Source organism: Genypterus blacodes, unplaced genomic scaffold, assembly GCF_046128005.1.
Source record: "Genypterus blacodes isolate CSIRO-AG114 ecotype Tasmania unplaced genomic scaffold, CSIRO-AGI_Gbla_v1 ptg000215l_1, whole genome shotgun sequence".
In the NCBI taxonomy this organism is placed as follows: domain Eukaryota; kingdom Metazoa; phylum Chordata; class Actinopteri; order Ophidiiformes; family Ophidiidae; genus Genypterus; species Genypterus blacodes.
In genome coordinates this window covers 337,852-352,214 of record NW_027467014.1, presented here as the reverse complement: position 1 = coordinate 352,214, position 14,363 = coordinate 337,852, and the positions used below count along the sequence as shown (strand labels likewise).

At 47.3% G+C, this 14,363-nt stretch overlaps 1 protein-coding gene across 1 annotated transcript in view; it reads left to right on the top strand.

Annotated features, from left to right (window-relative positions):
* Positions 1–14,363, top strand: part of cachd1 (cache domain containing 1) — a 64,894-nt gene that overhangs the window by 19,447 nt on the left and 31,084 nt on the right. Inside the window, exons 2-3 of the mRNA XM_076170197.1 lie at positions 5,595–5,657; positions 10,089–10,237. Of these exons, the coding sequence (XP_076026312.1) occupies positions 5,595–5,657; positions 10,089–10,237 (212 nt within the window). The remainder of the gene's footprint in view (positions 1–5,594; positions 5,658–10,088; positions 10,238–14,363) is intronic.

The window sequence follows — 14,363 nt, the reverse complement described above, 5'->3', positions numbered from 1 at the left end:
AATCAATAGAAAAAACATAAAAGGAGGTTATCATCAACTAAAACAGGGCAGGAGTTAAGAGATCAAAGACACGTAGTAGTGTTGTTTCGGGTCAAACGAAAGTTCAATATGGTAGCGTGGGCCGGGAGAAAGCGTTATGGTTTTGAAGTTGGAAAGTCATCACATGTGGTCAGCGCGGGACTTCTGACCAAAGCCTCGGGTTCATCTGGTGTCAATCTACGTTGCACAACTGAAAAGCCTGTGATGGTCACTTAGTCGAGCCCGAGTGCTTGGACCCGGCAGGTCCCCGCGTCTCTGTGCTGATCGGAGTCTTTAGGCAGTTTGTTGGTCTGCCGTTAACTTTGTCCAAAGTGCCGGTTTATTGCACCAGCTTTGAAATGTGGTGCTGACACAACACACACACTATGATCTTTGCTTGATTCTTTGAAGACCCTTCTGCATCTCTTTTGCTATAAAAATATTTGAGGGTGTAGCCAATGTTTTATTTTGATGAGGACACATTCCTCAACCTTTTAATCTGCATCTGGAAGCGTTTGGTTTTATATTTTACAAACTCCACAAGTTCATAAAAACACAATACAATGATTACAAAAACAGAACAAAGCGAATAAGAAATAACCATACACACACACACACGCTTCTGTAACAGTGTGTTGGGGCTTTGGAGCCGCCGCCTTAGGTTAGATTCAACCAAATTAAAGTGACCCCCGGTGACCTCTAAACGTAGCAACAAGCAGTTGGCAGACGCCGACGCTGAGCCATTTAATTAGCCAACCTGCTCTCCGCCAGGCCCGAACAGAGCAGCACTTCATTAGCACGGCTTTGGTTTCACGATATTTCACTGCTCCGGCCGCTCCGGTGACATTTTGAGATCCAGCCTCGACGTGCCTCTTCCTGCCCCGCTCCTCCTTGGGTTTTTTTCATCTTCTTCTTCCCCTTTCCTGCCGCCACGGTCACAACCTTGACGAGCGCAGATTCTTTCACGGGAGCTGAAGCGTGCCGTGGGCGTCTGCATAGGGTTTGCCTGCTCGCCTCTTACATTCGGCGAGGAGTCAAACCCAGTAGAGACATTTGGGATTTATGGGAAGATTAGATATTTAAACCCTCACATTTTTCACTAAAATCTGCAATTGAGAGATGTTGGCAAGTAGTTTTTCTGACCATGCAAGATGTTTTCTCCTGGAGATGTTGCAGTGGTACAGCTGGAGATGTCATATGATACTACTACCGTTGAACCAATTGTTGCATCACATGGAGTGTTAGGAGTGATTGTTGTTAAAGCAGGATTAGCTCAATGAAAACACAGACAGGTACAATATCCTTTGGCACCTAAACAAACATACTTGTTACATTTTCACACGAGCAGCTTAGTGAAGACACAATAACAGCCGGCGCAACAAGTCTGACACAAATAACTCAGTCGTCGTGCGTTCTCAACCGTTCCTCTTACTGCAGCACACACACATTAGTAATCAAACATGGCTTGACATGTCCGACCTGAGGACGACTTCCCCTTATTTGAGACATTTATTCGCCCTTTCATGATGCGCCCGTTTTACTGCTTTACTCAGAACAGGATTCAGATTATCCTGCAGTAGAAGTTTCTGGTAACACCTCCTTGTCCTTTTCCTGCATCTGTTTTATGGGGCTATAAACTGAAGGTATGTTGTAAAAGCAGAAACTGCCGAAATGTCTCTCTCTCTCTCTCTCTCTCTGATTCACTCTGTCTTCGTCTCCCTCTCTATCTAACTCTCTTGCACATCCCCAAAAGCCTGTTTCCTTACTCTTTCAGCCAAAAACAGGGACAGCAGGGTGAAGTTCCTAGACCTTTTGGCATGGAGACATGGCAAAAAGGGCCCAGGCAGAAAACCCTGCACACACACACATGCACGCACACACACATCAGAGGCCGCCTCATCCCAGGCTCCGGCCCTTTGTAGTGCAATGAGCGGAGAGTCTGTTGGGGGGAGGGAGTGAGGGAGGGAGGGAGGTAGAGCCGACTGAAGGAAAGGGAGGTTGAGCTGCACACAGACAGCAGGAGGAAGCAGCAGTTACTGTCCCCTGGGCTTTGGGCTTTTATCTGTCAGTTGTTTGGAAACCAACTCTCAAACCGTAGAGCTCCCAGACATTTATACTACAGCCTAATGTGTGTGTGTGTGTGTATTCCAAGACGTACGTGCATATCATTTCCCAACAACAGGAAGCTTCAATCGATGAGCTACACACACACGAGGCCAGGGCACGTTTTTCTACGGGCAATGTTGTTATTCGATGCACACTCCACACATTTGCGCGCACACACACACATACGCGCACCTGCCCCACCCGAGTGATGCCCTGATTTTGCCCTCAGGTGTATTCGCAGATAAACCCCAGACTGCTGATCAACAAGCCCTAAAGACAAGATTAAGGGGTTTGTGCGGTGGTGTGTGTCAGTGTGTCGACTGCACGACGACTGCAGCTCATGGCTCCACTCCGGCCTTTGAAGATGGCTGAATTGCTAATCGCTGTTCTAGCACCGCAGCTCCTCTTCGTCTCGTCCTCTTTTTCTGCTCTTTCTTTCTTCTTTCAGTTCTTCGCCCGTCATCTCGACTCATCGCTCATTTTGTATTTTCTTCATTGAGAGACTGAGGAGAGCAGGATGGTGATAATAATAGAGGCAGGCTGAACACATCACACACTCCACCATCTCACGGCGTGTCCCATACCCCCGAGTGAAGCCTAAAACTGTGACAAGAGTGGAAAGCGATCCCTGCGATATGTAAATGCCTTTCGTCTTTCCCTGCAAACTAAAGGGGAAGTCAGCAAAAACCCTAAATCTAAAGGTTTTGTCAGCAATCCTCTCTGCAGCAGCCGCTTCCAGTACCGCTACAACCAAAACACGGCGGGACTGAAAGAACACAGCGTAGGCCACGTGTCTCAGGAATCTCAAAGTCCCTGAGGTTTATCCCATTCCTGTGAGCCACTCAACTGTGATCAGGATTAACCCCAAAGTGGCTTTAATAAAGGGACTAATGCCGCCAGCGTCAGTGCTCTGTGATCAAAGCGAACGAGCTGACAAAGCTGCCCGTTTGGACCCAATATCTGTGTTTATTATAAGGAACTGCGCCAACTGTACAAGACTCTATTTACTCTGTTCGGTCCAGACGATTTGTACCCGAATCTGCTCCATGAAACGTTTTATTACACCAAACAGCTGTTGGAGATTTGGTGTTTCGGTTGTTGGAAGTGGAAAATGCGGTGCGATACTTTGTGTTTGGGCGAATGGGGTCGAATAGTAAAGTCAAAGGGTTTAACTCAGATTACAGTGGTATTTCTTGTATTGAGTGTCAAATAACTGGCAGTTTACACGTGTACGAGGTTTGAATGGATATGAAACTCTGTTATATCATCAGTATGATAAATAGTCGAAGGTAGTGTGACTCCCGAGGAGCATTTTGGCAAGAAACATCACCAGAACGTGAATTGTGTCTGCAGCTGATGGTGTCCTGAGGCGAGATTAGAGCTGCGTTTGACTCTTTTTAATCGATTTATTTGGATCAGTTCCATCCCTACGTCTTTACCGTGTAACTGACTGCAGCGCCGAGCGTTCAGACTTTGCTGTGACTCACATATAACTGATGTCTGTCTGGCATCTTCTGCGTAGTAACCGCCTCCGTAGGTGTCATATTTACAGCCTCCGACGTGCCAGCTTGACAGGAAAAATGTCATTCCAAGGATACAAAGTTGAAACATGCATATGTGCGTGTGTGTGTATGTACACGCACACATCAGTGTTTTATTATGGGTCACGGAAGGCCACAAACCCTGGTGGCCCGGGCGGCCTCAGGAGTCTCGGGTTTCAGAGCGCAGCATTCCTCCTCGGCTGCCCCTTAGCTGTGAAAACCGCAAAGCAGCTCCAACAACAAACACTCAGGCGCTGGGGGAGAGACAGCAGACCTGCAGCTAATCAACAACAGCAGCTTTCTCTCACTCCGCTCTGTTTTTACGCCCCTTTGTGCCCTCTTTCTGGGAAAATGGACCCCCCCCCCAAAATGCTACCAGATCTGTTTGTGTGTGTTTGTTCGTGTTTATTTGACAGTTCCACAACTTGAGTGGCGTCGGACAGTAAACAGGACTCGGTTTTGCTCTTTGTAAATAACCCACCGCTCAATAACGCAGCTGTGTGAATAAGGGGTGCAAAGATGCATTAATGCGTCTATTTTTAATGGGACCATTCAAATGCTGCAGTGTGAATCAGGGAAAATCGCTAATTACTTAACTTACTTCTGAGTGTCGTCTATCTGTTGTCCCCGCACCTGAGCGCGTCAGACTCCGGAAATCCTCCCTACTGTCAGAGAGGCGGCGAAACAGTGGGAGGGGGTAGCCATGGTAACGTCATAAAAGTCTATAGTAAATCAGCACCAGGTTTAGTTTGATGTGGTGCATTCTGGGTAATCGCTGCCTTCTGGAATGTTGCCTGACAATAGGTGTGGATAAGCGGCGGGGGGGGGAACGGTTCCTCCATGGTGGAACCAGGCGAGCTCAGGCTCTGTGTGCAGTGGGGCAGCTTAGAGTGAAACACCTGCACAACCTGCTGCCTCAACACAAACATTAGTGTTACTGCCTTTCTACCCTGTGTGTGTGTGTGTGTGTGTGAGAAGGAGAGAATGTTTGGTTGATGGGGCCCAGGAGACCATCTGTGTGAAGGCGCGTGTGTGTATGTGTGTGTGTGTGTCCAAAGCAGGGTCCGTGTTCAGGCAGGCCTTAAATGTTTTTCTGGGGCTCTCTGAGGGCGTGAGCAGGCTGAGGTCACACCAGGACTCAGTTTCTCCAAGACGCATTGCTTCCTATTCACTTAACAATATATATTTATATACATATATGAGAAAAAAGCTCTTAAAATGTTGAATTCCTTGGAAGGTGAACAGGGAAATTCATCATCAGCGTGTTATTCAGCCTCGTGAAAGCTTTTTAAGACTCATTTTATGTTATGGCCGACCACCAGCTTGAGACGGGCGGCGTCCAAGCTAAAGAACGACGTGAGCACCAGCGCCAGACTGCCTGGGTGTATTGGTGTGGTTGTTTTGGCAGATGGTCAAGTTTGTAACTCTCTCTCTCTCGCTCGCTCGCTCGCTTTCTGTCCGCCGGTCGTTAAACGGCACCAGTTGCACCTGGGCAGTGAAATGGAGAAGAGAGATCTATCGGCGTTAATGCGATAGTTAATTCTGCAACTAAGCCTTTTCTTAATGATTCACTAAACTCTGATTGAGGCCATGAATCTGTCACCTCAAACCCATTAATGTGATTTCAAACGGGCATAAATCGAAATGTGCAGACTCGGTAATACACCCACAGTGTCCAAGTGGAAATTGATTTATTTAGACTTCATTGTCGGAAAAAGTCGCCTTCACTTGCATTTCCTCAATGGTGAACTCCTCCTCCTCCTCTTCCTCCTCCTCATACAGTGCAATGTATCCATGTATACCACTTGGTGCAACCCTTTCATTAAAGTTTGTCATGGCTTTAAGTTATTGGTTCCAGATCCTCACTCTAACCTCACCTTGTCATTTCTCCTTCTCTCCCTCTCTCTCTCTCTCTCTCTCTCTCTACAGAGGATTTTCAACTCATTCGTGTACACAGAGAAGACATCAAACGGAGAGACAGAGGTGCAGCAGGTGAGCAACAAAGGCTTCTCCTTCCCCGTGTGTGTGTGTCTGTGTGTGTGTGTGTGTGCGCGCGCGTCTGCCTGTTTGTGCCTGCATGTGCCATGAACAGTGGGCCTGTTTGTGGTCTCCCGTGATTTTCAGTTGGGCAGTAAACGAACACACACATGAGCTCGAGCCATCAGAGGAAGAAGCAGGTTTATTAAAATTCTACAGCTGGCGTCTCATTGGCTTTGAAGTTCTCTGTCTGCTGTTTCCTCTGTCGTCTCTGTGCTCCCTCCCTCCCTCCCTCCCTCCCTCCCTCCGCTCCCGATAGGAGCAGCCGGCAGACGCACTGAGGCAGCGTTGACTGTGCATTTCATTACAGTGGACTAAAATCTCAGATCGTCACTGTCGCTTGACTTGTGGCGCTGCAATTAAAGCGAGAAATCGTTAGCATTTTTCTCAAAGCAGGTGAGGAATGAACATAACGTGTTCGGCTGCAAGGGCGACGAGCACAGTGGTGAAAGTTGATGCTTCCCAGATTGGGAAAATGCCCTGGATTTCTGGCATCAGTTGTAGCCAAATTGTATGTGTGTGTGTGTTTTTATATACACACGCACACTTCACGTGCCAAGAATTTTGGCAGACTAACAGTCAACACCAGACTGGTAAACAGCCAATAGCAAGAACAGACAGGTTTGGTATTTGTTTGCATTTCTTCTGTGTGTGTCACGCCTCGTAACGTTTACCATACCAGAGGCAGCTCGGTCGGCTCCCGCAGCGTCACTCTTTCATCTTCTCAAATGAAAAGCCGGATTATAAGCGACTAACTTAGATAAACACACACTCACGTAACCCTCGTTTGTTGAGACGTCAAACGGGAAACGTGATTGTGTCTGTGACCGGTTTCGCAGGTTTCGCAGATGCAGAACATGTCGGATCTTAATCGGAGGTGTTTTTATCGCCACGTGCATCTCCATTCACAGAAACCTGCCTGCTATACTCGAGGGTTGAGGCGTTCTCAATGTGACATGATTTGTCGTTGGTAGATTCCCATGTCACCCTGCAAACTCATTATCGGGACGGAAAGTCTGTACACCTTTAATGACATCACCCCTGCTTCCCCCAGACAATTTGATTCAGGTGTGAAGATCCCTAGGGACATTGCCGTAAAGGTGTCAAGAGGTAGAAGAAGATTAGCATGGCCATATTTTAAACAACCCTTTCTCGTTCCTAAAGTCATCGAACAGTGTCTCTGTCTCTGACCTACGTTGGAACTGTTGTACTCACGTCTACTCCCAGGATGCTGGAATGCGTGTCAGTGCAAACGTAATACCTGGTAAAGGTTTGGCAATGTGAATCAACCAAAACCCTGCAATGCCAGCAAAGGAGCCCAAATAATGTCTCAGGCAATATTCTGCAATCTCTCTCTCTTTCTTTTTCTTTCTTTCCGTCGATCCTAAGCCAGTCTGTGCCACGTGACGCCCAGTATGTCATGTTCCCCTTCGAGAACAGTGTTGCGATCTGTAATAATGCATTATCACCACCTCACCAGTGCTGCTAAGCTGAATAAAAATGTTTGCAGAGCACATTAAGAAGGTGAACAGGCCATCAGAACGGTCCAGACAGTCTCACAGTCTGTCCCTCCAATCCTGCAGCGGATACACGACGGATCGAGAAATTTGCTGCGTCCCTAACTGTCTTGCCTTATAGCGTTACCTTATCTGCAGACAGATCAGGAGTGAGGAGTTTGTCTGAAGAGCCTGTTCAGACGCAGAGACAAGGGCTCTTATGGACATTTCCTGTTTCCCGCAGATAAGATGGAATCAGCGGAAACAAGAGACGGCAGCGTGTCGGTGCAGGAGGTGGAAAAGGTCGACTGACTTCTCCTATTTGGATAAATGGGATGAACTTTGTGATGGTTAAGGAACTAATAAGGGATATTTCATGCTTGACTTGAATGAAGCAGTGATGCAGGTAGCTGCAGTCCTCACAGTGTGACCTTTAAGAAGGAGGAGGGAAAGCACGACTTGAAATTCAAATCCATTCAAATCCAAAATGAGATTTTGATGATGTTTGGTCGACACCGCAAACCTGCTGTGCAAACTGTTTTGATTAGTTTGGCGTATTTACGTTTACGCTGATATCAATTATAGATACTGAAACCTGTGAGAGAGAACGTTTGTTTATCTAGACAACTTTTGATCCCGCCAACCCACACATACAGTACATATTGACTATTTGCTTAAGCTTGATATGATGTAAATAGTTTGTGTTGCTTGGAGTGTGCCGTGTTGAGCTGCACTGATTTTGGCGTTGGGATCATAGTTTTAGTTTCTTCTGCAAAATAGTCTGGAAATGCAGCTTTTTCCAATCTGGTGTCAGTACAGTGAATGAGGTCAGCAGGGTTGACGTTTCACAAGAAGCTTCGATCATCTTTGGAAGTAACGCGTCCATTTCTTGGACCTGTGCATAATGAAGGAATCGGTTCATGCAAAGGAAAGCAAAACATTCCCCTGTGCCAGTGACCTGAGTATGTACGTACATTCATGCTGCCAAACTGGACTTGCCTGCTACTGCCACTTTTCCCATAATAACCCGAACCGTGCACTCCCAAGCGAGGTCAGCGTCTCGGTTTGGCCGTAAACCTTGCAGCCGGCGAGTGCGGTAGAACGTTGCGTAGCTCAAAACCTCAGAACTCCCAACCAGAGACATCAGGATGCACCGCTTTCTAGTTTTGTGGCCGAACCAACCAACCATCATCTCTAGAGGGAATGCGGTGAATCTGTAGCCATCAGGATGGACCCAGTGGCTTTGGTCGCGCCGTAACCTTAGCTGTAACTCGCAGGGCTGAAGGTTTCTGGTTTCCCTTCAGTCTGTGTTGCTTTCTTCCTCTCTCCCCCCTCCCCCAGCTGTGGAAACACTCCATGGCTGAACACTGGCCCATTTTCCCCTTTTAATACAAAGTCCAGTGGAGCTTGGTTCCCATGCATGGACAGTACTGTGTGTGTGTGTGTGTGGGGGTGTTCTGTACGTTCACATGTTTTACTTTATGTCCCTGTGTGTGTGCTCCTTGTGGTGGAGCTGGCGTTACTCTGGGCTGCGCCTCAGGCTCCTGTAAAAGCCCTAATAGGAATAGCGGGTGGTTGATTAGGTGTACTAGCGGTCAGCGGGTCGCGGTGCGTTTCTGTGCTGGGCCCGAGTCGGCCCACGTTTGCAGGCACCGGCAATTATGGGACGTGAACAAAAGGGGTCCAGTTACTGTGGAAACGGGCCTTTTTCTTTCACGACAATGGACAGGGATTTTTCTAGCAGACTCGAGCTGAAATGGTTTTCCTGTAATGCTGAAATAATTCATTGCTGAATCAATGGAGTGACAGAGTGAAAATGAAGCATCTTATTAATTCCCTCAAAGATCTTCAATAATCCAGCGTGTGACTTGACAGCATTTAAATTAGCACCATAATCTGTAACAAATGACATTACATACAGTGTGTGTGTGATGCCTCTGCGTCCTGCTCAGCTTCCTGGCTGCAGAGAGAAGAACAGGAACCTGTTGTAAGAAGCTGCTGGTGTTCTGCTTATTAATGTCCCCCAGGAGGCCGCTGCTGCCGCTGGTTATTAGTTTCCCCCGAGGGGCCCGGGACCCCATTTTGAAAGAGCGCAGTGATATGCCAGTTCAACCAGAACTTGGTCTCGTCACAGACAGAAAGAGAGAGACAAAGTGTAATGTATGCGTGTTCAGGGCCGCAGTATGGGCCCCTGTGAGCGCTGGTTCTATTAGCGCTCATGTCTTTGTTTAGGAAGAGCGTTTTCTCCTTCCTACTTCCTGGTTGCGGTGCCCTTTTAAAGGTATATTGCGCCCTAAAACAATTCCCAGCTGGTGTCTCGTAGGAACTCAATATCCTGTCTAGCCTTTTTCACCTCGTGGACAAAAGGTACAGGTGGAATTCCAGCCTGGGATCATAACAAATTGGGCGGTCACGTGTCTACAAAGGTCAACATCAGTTTCTTCTTCACACCTCTTGCAAAGCTGAAGTGACGCAATGAAAAACACAATAGGAAACTCAAATAGGTTGTTAAATACTGTCTTTCACCCACTCCAGCTCTTAAGCGTCTCTTTCAGGGTGTATTTGAGCTCTTAATGATTTAAGGGAGCATGTTGTGAGGAAGTGGGGAGGTTTCTGCTCTCCAGCCTGCGACGTTCATCATTCTGCTCGGCTCATAACAGTGATGGATTTCACGCCTGCTGAAATCTGACTACTTCTTTCTGTGTTGTGGCTCAGCTGCGCTTGGAGTGTTTGTGTGTATATGTGTGTGTGTGTGTGTATGCTAATCTGGACGTTTTTCTGTGTATGTGTGTATCTTTGTGAGGGAGGTTTAAGTCTCTCGGTTGATATGAACGAATGTCTTTGCCTGTAAATGTATTGTGAGCTAGAGTCCATGTTCTCCGTTTTGCAGTTGGCCAAGAAGATCCGCGAGAAGTTCAACCGCTACCTGGACGTGGTGAACAGGAACAAACAGGTGGTGGAGGCGTCGTACACGGCGCACCTTACCTCGCCGCTCACCGCCATACAGGACTGCTGCTCCATACCGGCATCCATGATGGAGTGAGTAAAACACACACTCTCACACACACACACACACACACACACACACACAGAAATTGTCTGCCTTTTTTTCTTTTACTCGCACAAAAAAAACCTCCCAACGATGGCGCCTGCCCACAACTTTCTTTACACTTTATTTTCCAACCACACACACACACACGCACACACACACACACACACACACACACACACACACACACACACACACACAAATCCTGGTCTCATCCTTGTTAAAACATGTTTTGATCATCCCTGGGATTAGTCGTAGTCGTGTTTTTAAATCAAATAATTTACAGCCTTGAGCGCCGCTTGGCTCAGTCTGATGTTTGGCAGCCCTTTTAATCTCCACTGCATTTCAGAAACTATTCACGCACTCAGCCATTGTTTTTCTCCAATGGACCCCAACAATAAAAGGGTTCAGAATGCTCGGAGCTTGAAACAAATGACGTTTTCTGGAAAGCCTGGAGGTTTGAGGGGCGGCGTTGGGGCCGGCTTACATTGAGTAGTTGCTGGATTTCATCATGAAATTTCACAACTTTGAACCTTTGGTAGTAAAAAAGCCCAATGTTGCATTGAAGGGATCATATAAAACTCAGTTGAAAGCACCAACGGGAAGGAATAAGCTCCAAAAAACAAATGGGTTTGCAGTGGAGATTAATTATCATGCATGCTTACATCTTTAGGCCCCAGAAGGTAAAATCCAGGAACGATTCCAGGTGAGAGGTGCGTCAGTTTAGTGTTTTCATCTAACGAACTGACAAATTAGATCAATTGCGGACCAAAAAGCAGCTGTGCCGTCTGTGTTTTTCTGTTGTGTGACAGTTGCAGTTGATTGGATGTTGGAAACAGAGCACGCCAGAGCTGGAATGCAAGATTGAAAAGAACCAGACACAAGTTCGTTTGAATACGGAAGACGGTCGTTGAGGACGAGATGGATTTTATTCTGTTTTTCTGCTTCAGAACGATACGAAACTTTTAACAAACCATCTTAGTTTTGCTTATGACCTTGCTTAAACTTTGTCATATCTCCTGCTGCAAAAGGAATGGTGTCACAGAGAGAGAATGGTAGTGTGTGTGTCATCATCATCATCATCTAAACGGGGAAACATGGAGCTTGAGAGAGAAATGTTGCTTGTTTGCCTTGATATTGATAATGGTAGTGAAGCCCTTTAGTTTCAATCAATACACAACTGAAGTTCTTGCAGTCTGCAGGCTTGCGTGTGACCAGTCAGTGATGTTTGGGCTTTGGAAAGCACTGCAGGGAGCAGGGAACAATCAGGTGTTACCACCAGGCACTGAGACTCCAGCCGAGTTCCCACTGTCGAAGCGCAGCTAAAATACGAGAACAAACCCTCAAAGGTTCTCGGGTTGCCTCCGTCGAAAAATGGGGCCGATTAGATTGTGACCCAGCGAGAGATTCAATATGTCGAATTTAAGCCCTGTGTTGAAAGAGTTTGAGACCCAGTTTTTCCAGTCAATCAGCCGCTCCAGCAGGGAAAAACACAGTTCAAAGCGTTCTCTCTGAGCGAGCGAGCTGCTCTCAGTTCTAATCTACACAGCAGCAGCTGTCTCCACCCTTCATTCCCTCTCTCTCTCCTTTTCTGTCTCCCTCACTCGCTCGCCCTCGCGCTCTATCAGCCGATGGTACCCGTCTTTGCTCTCTGAAGTTTTCACACTGCAAGGTCACATGTCATTCTGTCAAGTCTGGCAAACGGACGTCGGCTGGCTCGGGGCCACTGGCCACCTGTAGCCGAATCTCGAATGCTCGTAACATACTGCACATACATACATACATGCATATGTTCATGCGTACATGCATACATGCATCACATCATGTCTGGACACGTGAACTCTAAACCCAGGTCTAAAACCACAAATTCAGAACATCAAGAGAGAGTTGAGGCAAACGTTGCTGAGGTACAGATTAGGGAGGATGGAAAGATGGAAAGATGCAGGGAGTGCCGACTGCAGAGGGAGGTCGGACATACCAAACCCTGTCTTGATAAATCCCTCAACTTCAAAGGATCCTCCTCAGGGGAGAAGAAGCCACAGAACTCTCTTTGCTTTCATTTTTTCAGGTTTATGCAGGGTCACGGTCGACTTTGAGGTGTAATATTTCCTCCAGTTTTCCCCTCCCGAGCTCTGCGCCAGGGAGAGATCCAAGCGCCATCTCTCCTTTTAGGACGTGGATGTATATCAGGACTATATTGGCATGTAATCATCCTTCAATGCTTTGTTTCGTGCACCCGTTTGCACATTGGATCGTGAGCTGTTAAAGGCTTTGTAGTTGGTGGCAGCAGCTCAACGGCTGATCGGATGACGGCGAAGACACGGCAAAGCACCCGCCGCTGTGCTGTGCTTTCATCGTAGACGAGGTGTATAGCTCTTGCGTTGCATAATAACAAGGAGAATTGCAGATGAGGAATGGCATGCGGAGGTGGTTTGCTTTGACTGTGACGTTTACATGCCTGAATAAATCGATTTAGAGGAATATGGGAAGGGAAACCTGAGTATTCCGGGTATACCCATGCAGACGCAGAGCCAGGAGGATGCAAATCCATAGTCGTTCTTGCTGTGTTCCAGCAGGTTACCCACAGAGATGGCTGTAGAATGTAATGTGGATGGTGTACAGGGAATCCCAATATCAAGCCCTCTTGATGCCGAAACACAGGAGGAGAGGCGGAGGAGTTTCACAAGTCAATTGCCAAGTCTAGAACGTCCTTCATGAGACCTCAGTCATCAGCTGCTTCCGGGGGTCTCGGCCGGGTCAGCCCTCGGAGGTGGATCGGATGGTTCACAGGGTGTCGGTGTCACCTAGCCATCGAGCTAGCAAGCTATTGGTTCTCAGTGAGGCCACAGAGGGCAGCTCTTAGCACCCGCTGGTATGCTTTAATCACTTGGTGGGTCTTAACCGCAGGCAGTCCCTGAAAATAGCAGCGTGTCACTTGGGAGCCTGTGTTTATATTTTTAACAACGTGATCTCCAGGTGCCGATTTCAACAGCTCCGTTTGACTGTTGCGGCTGTAAAACCGAGAAGTGTGTTTGGGAGCAGCCCTGGACGGCAGTAACTCGGTCCGGTCTGGGTCTCACCAGTGTGTAGAGGAGCTCTGAATCAAAATGAGTTAACAAACTGTGTCTCCAAAATAGAACCCAGATAGTCCAGGGCCGGCGTGTGTGTGTGTGTGTGTGTGTGTGTGTGTGTGTGACCACAGGAGGCAGAGGCAAGCAAAAATGATGTTGCACCCTGATACATGAAATTAGAGTGACCACAACTTCTGGGGCATATTCATAATGTAGCTTTAGGCGAGATGGGCTTGCCTGATTTGACTCCAACCTCAACGACTTCCGATGCAACAGCCCTCACATTTCTTTCCCCAAATCACATTCTGTCATTTGGAGGCGCTAGAGAGGCCAAATTTACAGATTCCTATTGAGGATTTCAAATTCTACAAAATGGTGTGAAGAAGTAGGTATCCGCTTGTCCAGCTCTTCCTCCAAATATAAAGTAATAACATCAAGGTTGAAGAAAGAAATTATTAATCTTCCCTTGAGTGAAAAATTAAAAACATAAAATACAGTAACAAGGTTGAATGAACCTCCTCTCCAACCCAACACCGCCATGACCCCAGTTCATCCTGCGTTGGCCTGTTCATCTGTTAAACAGGACGGCAACAGGCCCGGGCTGACGGTCAGTTTGGGTTAAACTCAAACAAACATCTCACCGTCCCAGCTGCTGTCCTTGCATCGCTGTAGGCCATATTTTCCCATTTACATACGTAACCTTCTGCAGGATGTCCTCCCGGGAACCAAAGGTAGTCGAGTGATTTTTTGGACTCAAAACCACTGACATTTGGATCTAAACCCAGAAGGGCCTTTTTCTGGACGTAGAGACTGCAAACACATGAGAAATGCTGTTACTCCTGACACCATCGCCTCTCCTCAACATACTTATACTCTCTGGGCTTTGTGGAGGACATACGTATGTTTAGTTCGTCTTCTAGGAGGGGGGGGGTTAACGGTGCTGCGCGTAAAATGTACGATCAAGACTGGAGCAACCCCATCTAGAGGTCTCTTCTTCTTCTTAAATCTTTTTGCAGTATGAAACATTTGAGCTTAGTCACTTAGC